Source organism: Spermophilus citellus (assembly GCF_964194105.1).
Source record: "Spermophilus citellus genome assembly, chromosome: 4".
Taxonomy (NCBI): domain Eukaryota; kingdom Metazoa; phylum Chordata; class Mammalia; order Rodentia; family Sciuridae; genus Spermophilus; species Spermophilus citellus.
This window is the reverse complement of record NC_138185.1, coordinates 138,848,954-138,861,513: the sequence shown is the minus strand read 5'-3', so window position 1 is coordinate 138,861,513 and position 12,560 is coordinate 138,848,954. Positions and strand designations below refer to the sequence as shown.

Here is a 12,560-nt window from a genome sequence, read left to right as displayed (position 1 = left end):
GACCTGAACATTTACAGTGAGCTCAGTACTAATTTTTTAATCCTTTGAACATCAGGGTCTAATATGAGTTTTCCTTGATGGCAGAACTCTAAGGGCAAGACTAGATGACTCCTGGGGGAGAAGAGTATTGCTGTGTTTTCCTCAGACCAGGCCAATTCCATTTTTTTCTGGTTTGTTTGTTTGGTACTGGGAATTGAACTAGGGTACTTTACAACTGAGCCACATCCCCAGCCCTTTTTCTTTTTTTTTATTTTGAGACTGGGTCTCACTAAGTTGCTTAAGGCCTTGCTAAATTGTGCAGATTGGCCTTGAACTTGTGATCCTCCTGTCTCAACCTCCTGAGTTGCTGGGATTATAGGTGTTTGCCTGCATGCCCAGCTCCAGCCAATTCCCTTTAAATATAATTCATCTTTTCCTGACTTGTGTGTAAAATCACTGTTTTTGCAAGATGTTTTGTCAGCTCTCTATCACTATAACAAATTCCTCAGATAAATCAATTTATAAAGAGAAAAGGTTTGTTTTGGCTCACAGTTTTGTAGGTTTTAGTACATGATTGATTGACCCTGTTGCTGTGGCCAGGGAGCATGTCATGGTAGACATGCATAGCAAAGCAAAACACTGCTTACCTCATGGTAAGTCAAAGAGAGAAAGTCAAAGAGAGGAAGAAGAGGGGCTTGGATCCCACTATCTCCTTCCAGGGCACATACATGCCTGATAACCTGAAGACCTCCCTCTGATCCCCACCTCTTAAAGGTTCTGCCACTTCCCAATAAAGCCAAACAGGGGCCAGGTCTTTAACACATGGGTATGTGAGAGACAATCCAGATCCATACTGTACCATTTAATACAGCTCATGCTTAATTATCATATCTTGTAAAAATTGGTAAGAGTTAAACGAGGACTAGTCCTAGGGCTCCGAGTCTGACAGACCCATGTTAAAGATAACTACAGTAACATTCACCCCCTAGAAAGTGACTACACAGATTTTCACTTACATTCCATAATGTAGTGAGTCATACTGTAGTCTGTGAAGTACCTTTTGGATAATAATAAAATAAAAATTTATCCACTTAAGTTCTTAGTTTTCAAGAACTTCAGTGGTTGATGAGGTACAAAAAGTGATTACAGAACACCCTGGATCAAAAACTAGGCCTTGGGAATTATTCCCAAAGTTCTTTCAAGTGTAAGGTGCTCTAATGTCTAATGGAAAAATAATATGATGGAGTTATTTTGAAAGTTTAGCTACAGATAATCCTCAGATTTCTTGGTTTTCTGATTTGTAATTTTTTTAAATGTGCCTAAAATTGCCTTTAAAATGCCCAAATTAATCTTTTAATGTTGAGATAATTATAGATATGCTTCCAATTATAAGTAATACAGAAAGAGCCTATGTATTCTCTACCTGCTTTGCCCTAGTGGTAACATTTTGTGACACTCTAGTACAGTATCATACCCAGGATATTGACATTGATACAGTCTAAATGTAAAATTAGTCCATCTCCACAAGGATCTTTCATGTTGCCCCTTTGTACTTTCCTTTCATCCTTTCCTTCACTCCTGGCAACCACCTATCTGATTTTTATTTCTATACTTTTGACATTTTAAGAATGTTACATAGGGCTGAGATTGTGGGTCAATGGTAGAGCACTTGCCTAGCATGTATGAGACACTGGGTTCAATTTTCAGCACTGCATATACATAAATAAAATAAAGGTCCATTGACAACTAAAAATTATAAATAATAAAAAAAGAATGTTACATATAGTATGTTATCTTTTGAGATTGGCTTTTTTCTCCTGCATAATTCCTCTGATGATCCATCCACATTGTTACATGTATCATTAGTTGTTACTTCTTACTGCTTAATAGTATTCTGTGTAAGGATGTAACACTTTCTTTAGCCATTCACCAGATGAAAAAAATCTATTATTTTTCCAGTTTTGAGCTACTGCAAATGAAGTTACTATAAATATTCATATATGGGTGCTACTTGACATATGATGGGGTTAATCCTAATAAACTTATTGTTAAGTTAAAAATGCATTTACTGGGCCAGGGCTGTGAGCGCTCCAGTGGTGGAACGCTCGCCTAGCATGTGTAAGGCACTGGATTCGATCCTCGGCACCACATAAAAATAAAGATATTGTGTTTGCCTAAAACTAAAAAATAAATATTAAAAAAAATGCATTTACTATACCTAACCTACTGAACATCATAGTGTAGCAACACAGTATACTATAGAGTATCTGTAGTTTTCCCTTCTCCCCCATCATATAGCTGGCTGGGAGCTGCATGTGACCATCACTGCCCAACATTATAAGAGAGTATCTTACCACATATAGCCCAGGAGAAAGAAGATCAAAATGCAGTGGAGTATTATTTAGCCTTGAAGAGAAAGAAAATTCTGACATTTGCTATAACACAAAATGAAATAGCTGGTCACAAGACAAACACTGTATGATTTTACTTATATGATTCTTAGATTTATAGAGACAGAAAGTGGTTGCCAGGAATGGAAGGGAGGAAAAATTGGAGATTTGTTTAATGGGTACAGAGTTTCAGTTTGGAAAGATGAGGAAATTTTAAAAATCGTTGTTGAAGATGGTAACAACATTGTAAATGCACTTAACATTACTGAATGAATGTAGATTTAATGTTGAAGATGGTAAATATTATGTTGTGTATATTTTGCCACAATTTAAAAAAAAATTAGTACTCATCTGAAACACCTCATATATTAAGATTTGAAAGGATGCCAAGCATGGGACTATATCCTGTAGATTGCTATTCTTGTTTGTCTAATGTTTGTTTCCACTAAACCTGAAGTACTGGGAAATCTAAAATGCACATAATTCTAAAGAAATTGTTTTTATTTTCAAGTAAAATAGAGTATAATTAGGTATTAAAGTGTGGCTTAGAGATTCATTGTGGTATGGCACTTGCTGATAACTGGCTATTAAAATAATGAGTCATTTAATTATTTGAATGGGAGGAATAGGCACTCCAAAACATGTGTTTTAGCACTTCCACTTGCCTCTGAATCATTTTTAATCTGTATAGCAGATTTTTGTTCATCAGTCCTGTAAAAGTAAATTTAAATATAACTTAGACTTTATTTTTTACAATGAGCAAAGTCGAATTCAATATTTTTTACTAATTTATGCAACAAATATTTATTACCTATCTAACATGAGCCAGGCACCATGTCAGTTCTGGTAAGACTACAGTGAGAAAACATTTGACCATGCTGTGAGGGCAGCAGACGGAAAGCAATCTAATGACAGTGTAGTAAATCAGGCTATACTAAGTGCTTTGAAGAAAAATTATGGTAAGGGGTCTGGAGCAGGATGCTGGAGTAGATAAGGTTTGCACAAGGAGCAGGCCTTCAGGAGAGGTCTCTGGGATCTGAGCAGAGGCCTGAAGCAAAAACCATGAATCATGTAGTATGGAGGGAGGGAGTCTGGAAAGTAGTTATTTTCTTCCTGTCCTATAAACTTTATCAGAGTTATTTGTACAGAAAATGCTAGTAAATTAAAAGAAAGACCCTCCACAGTATGGCTCCTACTCCTTTCTGGTTTGAAAATGGTTTCTCTTTAACATAATAGAAACTACCTGTTTTTTTCCAGCTTTCCTTGGAAGAACTTTTCTTAGAAGAACTTATCTCTTAGACTTCAGATTGTTTTTTTCAACTTTATAGCAATATATATCCAGTATATACCACAACTTCTGGTATAACTTTAAAAATGTATTAACTTCACCCATCAGGAACTATGGCTTGTTGGCATCTGCTCCATGAGAGAAAATACAGTACCAGACAAACCCACTTTATATTCTCATGTACAGTGACTTCTGCTATTGTTGACCACCATGTTAGGTCCACTTAGAAGCTGTTTTTTTTTTTTTTATTATTATTATATGTTTTAACATATATAGAACTAAGAAGTTTTAAATTCCTTTATCATAATTGAGAAAAAAAGAAATTTCAGTAATGTGTTTCTCATCTGCAGAAGTTTGAAACTCTTTGCTGTGGGTCTAGAGAAGCAAGCAATGTGAGTGAGGTCTCAGAGCCCCAGATTCTATCCATTTACCAACCTAGGTATGATTATGGCTTAGCATCAGGTGGGAGCAAGAGGCTTCCTAAGAATGCCCAGAGGGGAAGGGCGGCTTGTTCTTCCTGGCTCTATCTGTGAATGCTTCCCTAAGTGGAGATGAAGTACTTTTTTTAAAGTATTGACCCCTTACAAGTGAGAAGATAGTGAAGGCTTAGTGTACACCCAGTAGAATATTTTCAATATCTCATGGACAAACGAAAGTTCTGATGTTAGACATGTGTATTCTCCATGCAATTGTCATTATGTAAACAGGTTTACTAATTGGAAAGGTAGCTTTTGTTTTCATGTAGTTTTAAATATTTTATCAGATTTATTTGTACTGAAAAATATTTCATGGAACTTTTTATACAAAAAATGCCAGTAGGGGCTGGGTTTGTGGCTCAATAGTAGAGCGCTAGCCTAGCACATGCGAGGCACTAGGTTTAATTCTCAGCACCACATTAAATTAAATTAAGAAAGAAAGAAAATAAAGGTATTGTGTCCAACTATAACTAAAAAAAAATTAAAAAAAATAAAGAAAGTAAATGCCAATAAGTTTCAATAGGCCTACAAAAGAGAAAAGGAGCTTTTTTATTTATCCAGGGGTGATTGTCTTGATTGTAACTCAATGCAGTGAGCCCTTTTGAAGCTTGTCCTGCTGTGATTGCATCAGACACTTAATTCAGAATGAACTGAATAGCCACATGTCTGATTGCCAGCTTGGTTTGCTGTTTGGTAGCCTCTCCTTTGGGGGACTTTTTTCTCATATTGGATCATTTGTGGATGCTTTTTGTTGACATGTTTAGGTGATGATATTTGAACTGGCTTACCACGTGCAGTCCTTTCTCAGTGAGCATAACAAGCCCCCTCCCAAGTCTTTCCATGAAGAAATGCTGGAAAGGAGGGCTCAGGAGGAGCAGCAGAGGCTGTTGGAGGCCAAGCGGAAAGAGGAGCAAGAGGTAAGACTCCCCTCTTGGGAGCACATGCCCTACCCTGGAGGCCACCAAGTTTTCTGGGTCATTAGTCTGTCTCTATCTAAAAATGGATCTATAAGTTTTGCTCACTGTTTGACTCAAAAAATGTGGAGGCCCTGAGAGTAACTGAGAAATATTGTGTGGGTCCCTGAGCTACCTCACAGAAATCTTAGTTCAGATCTAAAAAAGAAAAGACAGAGAAAGGAGGCCGTTTAACCGGGTTTCTTCTTGTGTTCTTCTGAGCTTGCCAAGATGTACACAAACCCACTGAATTTTCCTTGTGAGAGATGGTCTCTCATGCCATGAGGAAGTGCAAAGTGAAATGAAACTGTTTTTTATGTTCATTAGCTATTTTTTATTTTTCTTAAATCTTTTTCCATGAGGTTATTAATTCATTGCTTACTTTAAAAATTTCTTCAAGTCTAAGATAATATATGCCTCTAAATTTCCTTTTTGATTTTAATTCAATTTACCTTATGTACATTATAAAAAGAGCCTGTTTGTTTTTTTCCCTAGATATTTTCCTAACACGTTTATTGAATAATCATTCTTTATTAAGTGAGTCATAATATTTCCTTGATAGTTTAACTGTTTATCTCTACTAGGTTCTGTTGGTAAATTATCTATTTTGTTCAATCCATCTGTTTTTTTTTTCCCCTTGAGTCTTTACTCACCCTGAATTACTTTAGCTATAGAAAGCTAGAATATCTGACAAGCCTGCCTTTCCCCATTCTTTCATATTCTATTTTTTTTTCTCAAACATTCTAACCTATTTATTTATTTAGCAGTACTAGAGATTGAACCTAGAGGTTCTCTGTCACTGAGCAATCCCTGGCCCTTTATATTTTGTGACAAGGTCTTGCTAAGTTGCTGGCCTTGAACTTGCAATCCTCCTGCCTTAGCCTCCCAAGTCCTTTGGGATTACAGGCATGTGCTACCAAATGGTAAATGGCATTTCACCCATTTATCCTTACAGATGAACTGTAGAATTGCTTTTTCAAAGTCAAAACAACAATTAAACCCTCTGGGATTTTTTTTTACTATTTATTTTTTAGTTGTAATTGGACACAATATTTTATATGGTGCTGAGGATCGAACCCAGGGCCTCGCATGTGCTAGGCGAGCGCTCTACCGCTGAGCCACAATCCCAGCCCACCCTCTGGGATTTTGACTGAAATTATACTAAATTTATATATTTATTTAGGAAAAATTGACATCTTGACAATATTCAGTCTTCCCATCTACATTTATTTTTATCTCTTGATGAAGTGTTCTTTTTTCATCCCTGTAGATAGTACTACTTCTTACAGTTGCTTCTGTTGATTCTTGTGTCTAGCTCTTTTTTTGTTTTTCTGCTTCATTCTGAGCTTATGTAATTACTGCCTCTTTGTGGGTTCCTCTACTTTTTTACTGATGATCTCCTATTAAATTGTGTAGCCTGGTCATCATTTAAAGTTTACAGTTCCATATTATTTGAGGATAGTGGATATTTAGCTAACAGTTTTGTTTTGGTATGCTGCTATAACTATCTATTAGTTCTTATTACTATTGTAGTTTATGGTGTCTTGGTACTTTTTTAATATATTTTTTTAGTTGTTAATGGACCTTTATTTTTATGTGGTGCTAAGAATCAAACCCAGTGCCTCACACATGCTAGGCAAATGCTCTACCACTGAGCTACACCCCCAGCCCTGTCTTGGTACTTTTGATACTTATACTCTGGAATTTTAGGGAATTAACAAAAAAGAATGGATATCAAAATATCACTTTTTATACCAAAAGACTTATGAAAAATGCAGGTACAGGTCTATGGCCAGTGGGTGTGGTGCCTGGTATTGAGGACAGCTCAGCCCACCTCTGGCAAGCCAGCTCCAGACCCTAGGGCAGAGACAGCCACAGTTTTTGTACCCTACAGATAGGCAGATATAAGAGGTGGGGAGATGGGAGAATTCAGCAGCGTTGCCATAGTGAAAGTTCTTCCACATGAAGAGGTAAAGAATGGAAAATAATACTCTCCTCACACAGTCTTAAAACCTCAGCTAGGAAGCTAATTGCTTAAGAACTCAGACAAAACTGATGGACCTGCATTTTGTACTAAAGTTCTCTATATTCAGGTCTCTTAGAAGAAAAGGGCTTAAGTATATTGAAATTCAAGTCAGAATTCTATAGTTTTAGAATTGACACATAGTATGTATTTTAGAGTTTGGTGTCTGATGGTGCTTTTGTTTATTTCAGAAGCGTGAAATCCTTCATGAGATTCAGAGAAGGAAAGAAGAGATCAAAGAAGAGAAAAAAAGGAAGGAAATGGCTAAGCAGGTACTCTATCAGTTCTGCTACACTAAGATAATCTACATTTTGCTAAACATAAAAAATTTTTATTTCCATTGATGTTATTTTTTTTCCTTTCATATTTCTATCAGTAGTAAAGCTTAGAAAAAAAATCCCCAAAGTTAAATGTATTGTATATTTTAGATTCTCCAAATAGGTGGCAGAATTTTAAGTTATGTCATCTGTAAGTGATTTAAGCTTTTAGGGTTACACTGATTTATAAAATGAGTCCAGGAAGAGGAGACTGAAGCTTTGTTAATTAACCCGGACTGGAATTCTTAATACCTAGAAAATATTTGTTCATACTGAAGAGTGAATGGAAACAATATGCATGTATTAGAGATTTCATTCAATGGTGGAAAAGAATGATGTGACAAAACAGGTTTAAAAGTCAATGGTAAAAAAGGATAAAGTGCTTTTTCTTTATTTTCCCTGTTCCAGCTCAGTCCCAAAGAACAAGGTATACATGTTTACAGAAGTCCAGAGAAAATTTTGCTCATTCTCTCAAACAGAATTAATAATGCCTTTCTGTTTCATGTAATTATTCCCACAAACAGGTGTACTGCCTATGTGAAAGTAGAAAGCTGAGCACAAGTTAAGATGTTTGTTTTCCACCAACTCTCTCATCCTGTCTGATCTGCCTTCCTGTCAGCCACTCTGCATTCTCTTTGAATCCCCTCTTCTTCTGTTCATCTCCTTTTGTCCCTCTGCCTAATTTTTTATGTTTATTCTAAAATTGTAAACATTTTCATTTATAAAATTCTCTTGAAACTATAACCTGGGCTTCAGATCTTGACTCAGTACATATTTGGGCATTAAATTTTTAAAAGTTGAGTTCAGCTTTATTACACTTGTAAGCACTCAGCTTAAATAAAATTTGCATTCCATACTGAATTGCTAATGCCATACCATGCTTGTTTTCCACATGTGACTTACATCTAAAATAGGTTATGCTTTTCTTTTTCTAGGAACGTTTGGAAATTGCTAGTTTGTCAAACCAAGACCATACCTCTAAGAAAGACCCCGGAGGACACAGAACAGCTGCCTTGCTACATGGAGGCTCTCCTGATTTTGTAGGAAATGGTAAACACCGGACAAACTCTTCAGGAAGATCTAGGTAAGTCCCTGGGATTCTAATCTGGGAGGATGAAAGCTGTAGGATCAAAACAACTTGTGGTGAACTTTGATAAAATTTCCAGATAGGACTCTTAAGCCTATAAATCTTTTTGTTGTTGTTGTTGTTGTTTAAAAAAAAAAAAAAGAAAAAGAAATTTTATTGCTTTGCTAGCAAAGGAGACATACCAGGGACTCCTGTCCCAGAGGCTATGATTCTGCCCTTCAGCAGGAACAGGGGCCTTTTAAAGATGTGATTCAAAGGCTGTATTCTACATGTTCTCTGTTGAAGTTATAATTCATTTGTTAATTTGGGAGATAGTCATTTCTGAGATCTTCTGGTACCATCCCCAGAATCTGGATTACTTAGTTTCTATAGTGGGTGTGTGTACAAGGACAGATAAATCTGCCTAAAATGGGGAAGAAAGGCAGTCCTGTTTCCCTTAAGATTAGAGAGAGGGAGAGATTAGGGAGGAGCAGGGAGAGAGGGAGAGAAAGCCTATATAAATATATTAGTTAACTGGACAAAACCAAATTTTCATTTAATACTTTCCAAGTGTATTGAATGAAAACAGTTTCATAGCTCAAACCCCCTTAGAACAGCCTGTAACACTTCACAATTCTGCCTTCGTTACTATTCAATTTGACTTTTAATTGTCTATTATATAATAAATGATTTAAATCTTTCCTTCGATCTGTAATATCATCCTCTCAAATTGTATGCTTTCTGTATATGTTTCAGTGTGTAACTCCTTAGGTGCAACCACAAATTTGGGGAGTGCTCCAAAATGGGCACAGATGTAGAACACCTGTTAAATGAGAATGGAGCCCCTGTCTGCCACTACTGAAGTGGGCTTCTGTGTTGATCCCTGTTACCAGAATTCATATGAAAAACACTGCTTCTTCTTTCTCATCCTTTCCCACTAAGCTGTGGAGTCTTCCCTTTTTTTCCTTGAGAGTAAGTAGAAAGGAATTTTAGTGCAGAAACCATATAATTTGAGAGGATGAGCACGTCATTAAATAGTAAGGGTACTGCAGCTCTTAAACTATCTCTTGTGAGTCTCCAAGCAAACTTAAAGCCAACTCTTTGCTTCTATTGAAAGAAACATTTTAGGTACCAAACTAAAGATTTATGTAAAATTTCAGGTTATAGTTTGTTTATTAGAAGGAGACATTTTAGTTCTTTCCCTAATGTCCTTTTTTAAAACCAACTTAGAAATAATTTTGATAATGTTTAACTACCTACTATTAGGGTGAATTAGAGATTTTTTTTTTTTTTAGTTGTAGATGGACACAATATTTTTATTTTTTTAATTTTTATGTAGTGCTGGGGATCGAACCCAGGGCCTCACGGATATGAGCAAGCACTCTGCCACTGAGCTACAACCCCAGACCTAGAGATGTTTTGAATACTATTTCTGGTGACAATCTTTTTGAGGAATACCTTCTTACCAATTAGATTATAACTCCTTACCAAATTAGATTATTTTTGCAACTGGGTTCTAATAGTGAATAAAAAATTGTCATAGAATTTCACTGGGAAATATTTAGCAAATTCTTATTGTGTTAGAGATAGCAGAATTAAATCAATGTTATAAATATGTCTTTTTAGATATGGAAAAAACGACTTTTTTATGTTTAATCACATTTATATTTGTGGCTGACTATGATCAGTAGATCCAAGGTTAGACTTGCATTTGAGATCAGTGATAGCAAGTGTATTCAGAAAAAGGCAGGAAATTGTCTCTCCTCTTGCCATGGATAGAACAACTTTTTATGTAACGCCTGTAGAGTGGCAGGTATGTATCTTGGATGGAACGACATTCCATGAGTATCTAAGAACAAAACTGACAATAAATAGTTGTCATCTATTTCATCTGTTTGGCAAGTTTGTTGCATGTACCTACATGGACTCTGCATTGGTAGTTGTGTTAGCTACTGACTGAAAAGATCAAATCCTTCTTAAGTGTAGTTTAAATGCTTCTTTGGTTAAAAAATAAAAAGTCATTGATGTGCCACATTACTTCATGGTATACTTGTGATTCTTTTTCTTGCCTGCTGTTCATTGGTCCTCATTATTTAGAAAGTCAAAGAAATAAGCAAAATGTTCCACTTTGTCTTTTTGTGAATAAATACACATGGTAGACTTAATAGAGATGTCTTTGTCATCTGAATTGTTAGCGGCAATATTTGAACTGACTATGACTAAAAGCAGTAAAATCTAGAATCATGTTTCACTGATTCATTCAATAAATGCTTATTGAGCACTTACTATGTGCCAGGTGCTCTTCTGAGTACTGGGATTTGGTAAACAAGATCAAGGACTGTCTTTGTGGAGCTTATATTCTCATTGAAAACTGTCCATAAGCAGAAAAGAAATGTCAGATAAGGATTAGTGCTACACAGAGAAATAAAATAGGCCTGTGTTGAATAAAAGCTGGATGACCATTTTAGAATGTTTGAAGGAAAACATACAAAGTTTGGATCTAGAATGGGGGGTTCTGGTTCTAGAAAGAGAGAGGGAGCCAGCCAGACCAAGATCGGAAAGAGAACAGCTCAGCATAGAGAACAGTGCTCAAAGCTCATTAAGCAGGACAGTAAGGCTAGAATTAGTAGGCATGGAGAGAATAGTTCAGGAAGGATCAGGCAGGCAGTCACAGAGGGCTTTGTTGACCAGGGTGAGTCAACAAAGATAAATGAGCAGCTTTGAAGGTGTTACTCAGGACTAAATACGATACCTTCTGATTTACATTGTTGTTGTGGTTTGGATGTAAGGTGTTTCCAAAAGCTCATGTGTGAAACGATGAGATGCAAGAAGGTTTAGGTTTAGAGGAGAAATCACTGGGTTGTGAGAGTCTTAACCCAATCAGTGAATCGATCACCTGATGGGATTACCTGTGTGGTAACCAAAGGCAGGTAGTGTGTTTCTAGAGGAGGTGGGCATTGGGGGCGTGCCTTTGGGGCATATATTTTGTATGTGGCAAGTGGATTCTCTCTCTCTCTGCTTCCTGATCATCAAGTGCCATTTTCTTCTGCCATGATGTTCTGCCTCACTTTGAGCCCTGAGGAATGGAGCTGGCTATCTATGGACTGGGACCTCTGAAACTGTGAGCTCCCAAATAAACTGTTCTTCCTCTAAAATTGTTCTGGTCAGATTTTTTTAGTCACAGCAGTGTAAAAGCTGACTAAAACAATTGTGGACTCTTCTTCCTGGCCACAAGTGGAGAATGGACATTGGGGAAACCACAATAAAAAGTGAGTGGTTTTAGCATCTAGTTCCCCATCATCCTCCCCTCCCTTGCCTCACAGCATCACTCCTTGAGCACACCAAGCACCTTCTCATCTCAGGGCCTCTGCCTGTCACTCTGCCTAGGACGCTTTTCCTATGTCACTTTGCATGGCTGCTGCTTCTAATTCAGTTCTTTCCTGAAGTATGACCTCCTCAGAGACACCTCCCCTGAGCTGCCCTCTACTCTACTTCTCTGCTTAGTACCTATTATCTGATTCTCTATTTAATTTTTTTCTTTTTCTGTTTTTTGTTTGTTTGTTTGGGATTAACTGTGTGGTAACCAAAGGCAGGTAAAGTGTGGCTAGAGGAGGTGATGGTGGTTGTTGTTTGGTTGGTTTTGGTTTTGTAACGCTGGGAATGGAACCCAGGGCCTTGTACATGTTAAGCAAGCTCTCTGCCACTGAGTCACACACCCAACCCCTGTTTTTCTGCGTACCACTTACCACTAGATGAAATTCTCACTCATTTGTTTTCTTTTTGCAATGGAGAATGAAAAGTTCATGAGAGCAAAGATACATGGGTGTCTTCCTCAATGCCTGGTAGATACATTGTAGTTGTTCAATAAATGACCTGATGTAGGAAAGGAGGGCACAAGAGAAGAACAATAGAAAGAAAGGAGAGATTGTGGTTTTTGTGCCTTTAGTGTCTGCAGCCTCTTTACCCCGAGCAAATCTGCTTTTCTTTATCTGTGGGGTATGTCAAGAATTAGTTTTTCCAGGAATGGTGGCAAATACCTGCAATCCCAGGAACTCAGGAGGCTGAGGT

General features: G+C 37.0%; 1 protein-coding gene across 9 annotated transcripts in view; it reads left to right on the top strand.

Moving 5' to 3' along the window:
- Positions 1-12,560, top strand: part of EIF2AK4 (eukaryotic translation initiation factor 2 alpha kinase 4) — a 104,325-nt gene that overhangs the window by 15,834 nt on the left and 75,931 nt on the right. For 8 of the 9 annotated variants that reach the window (XR_014021590.1, XM_081290980.1, XM_081290983.1 and 5 more), the window contains exons 4-6: positions 4,898-5,050; positions 7,301-7,381; positions 8,362-8,510. Coding sequence is in view for 8 of the 9 variants with exons in the window: in XM_081290980.1 (XP_081147106.1) it covers positions 4,898-5,050; positions 7,301-7,381; positions 8,362-8,510 (383 nt within the window). In the remaining variant the exon portion in view is untranslated. Of the gene's footprint in view, positions 1-4,897; positions 5,051-7,300; positions 7,382-8,361; positions 8,511-12,560 lie in introns of those variants that run through there. The other variant, XM_081290986.1, reaches the window with a different exon arrangement.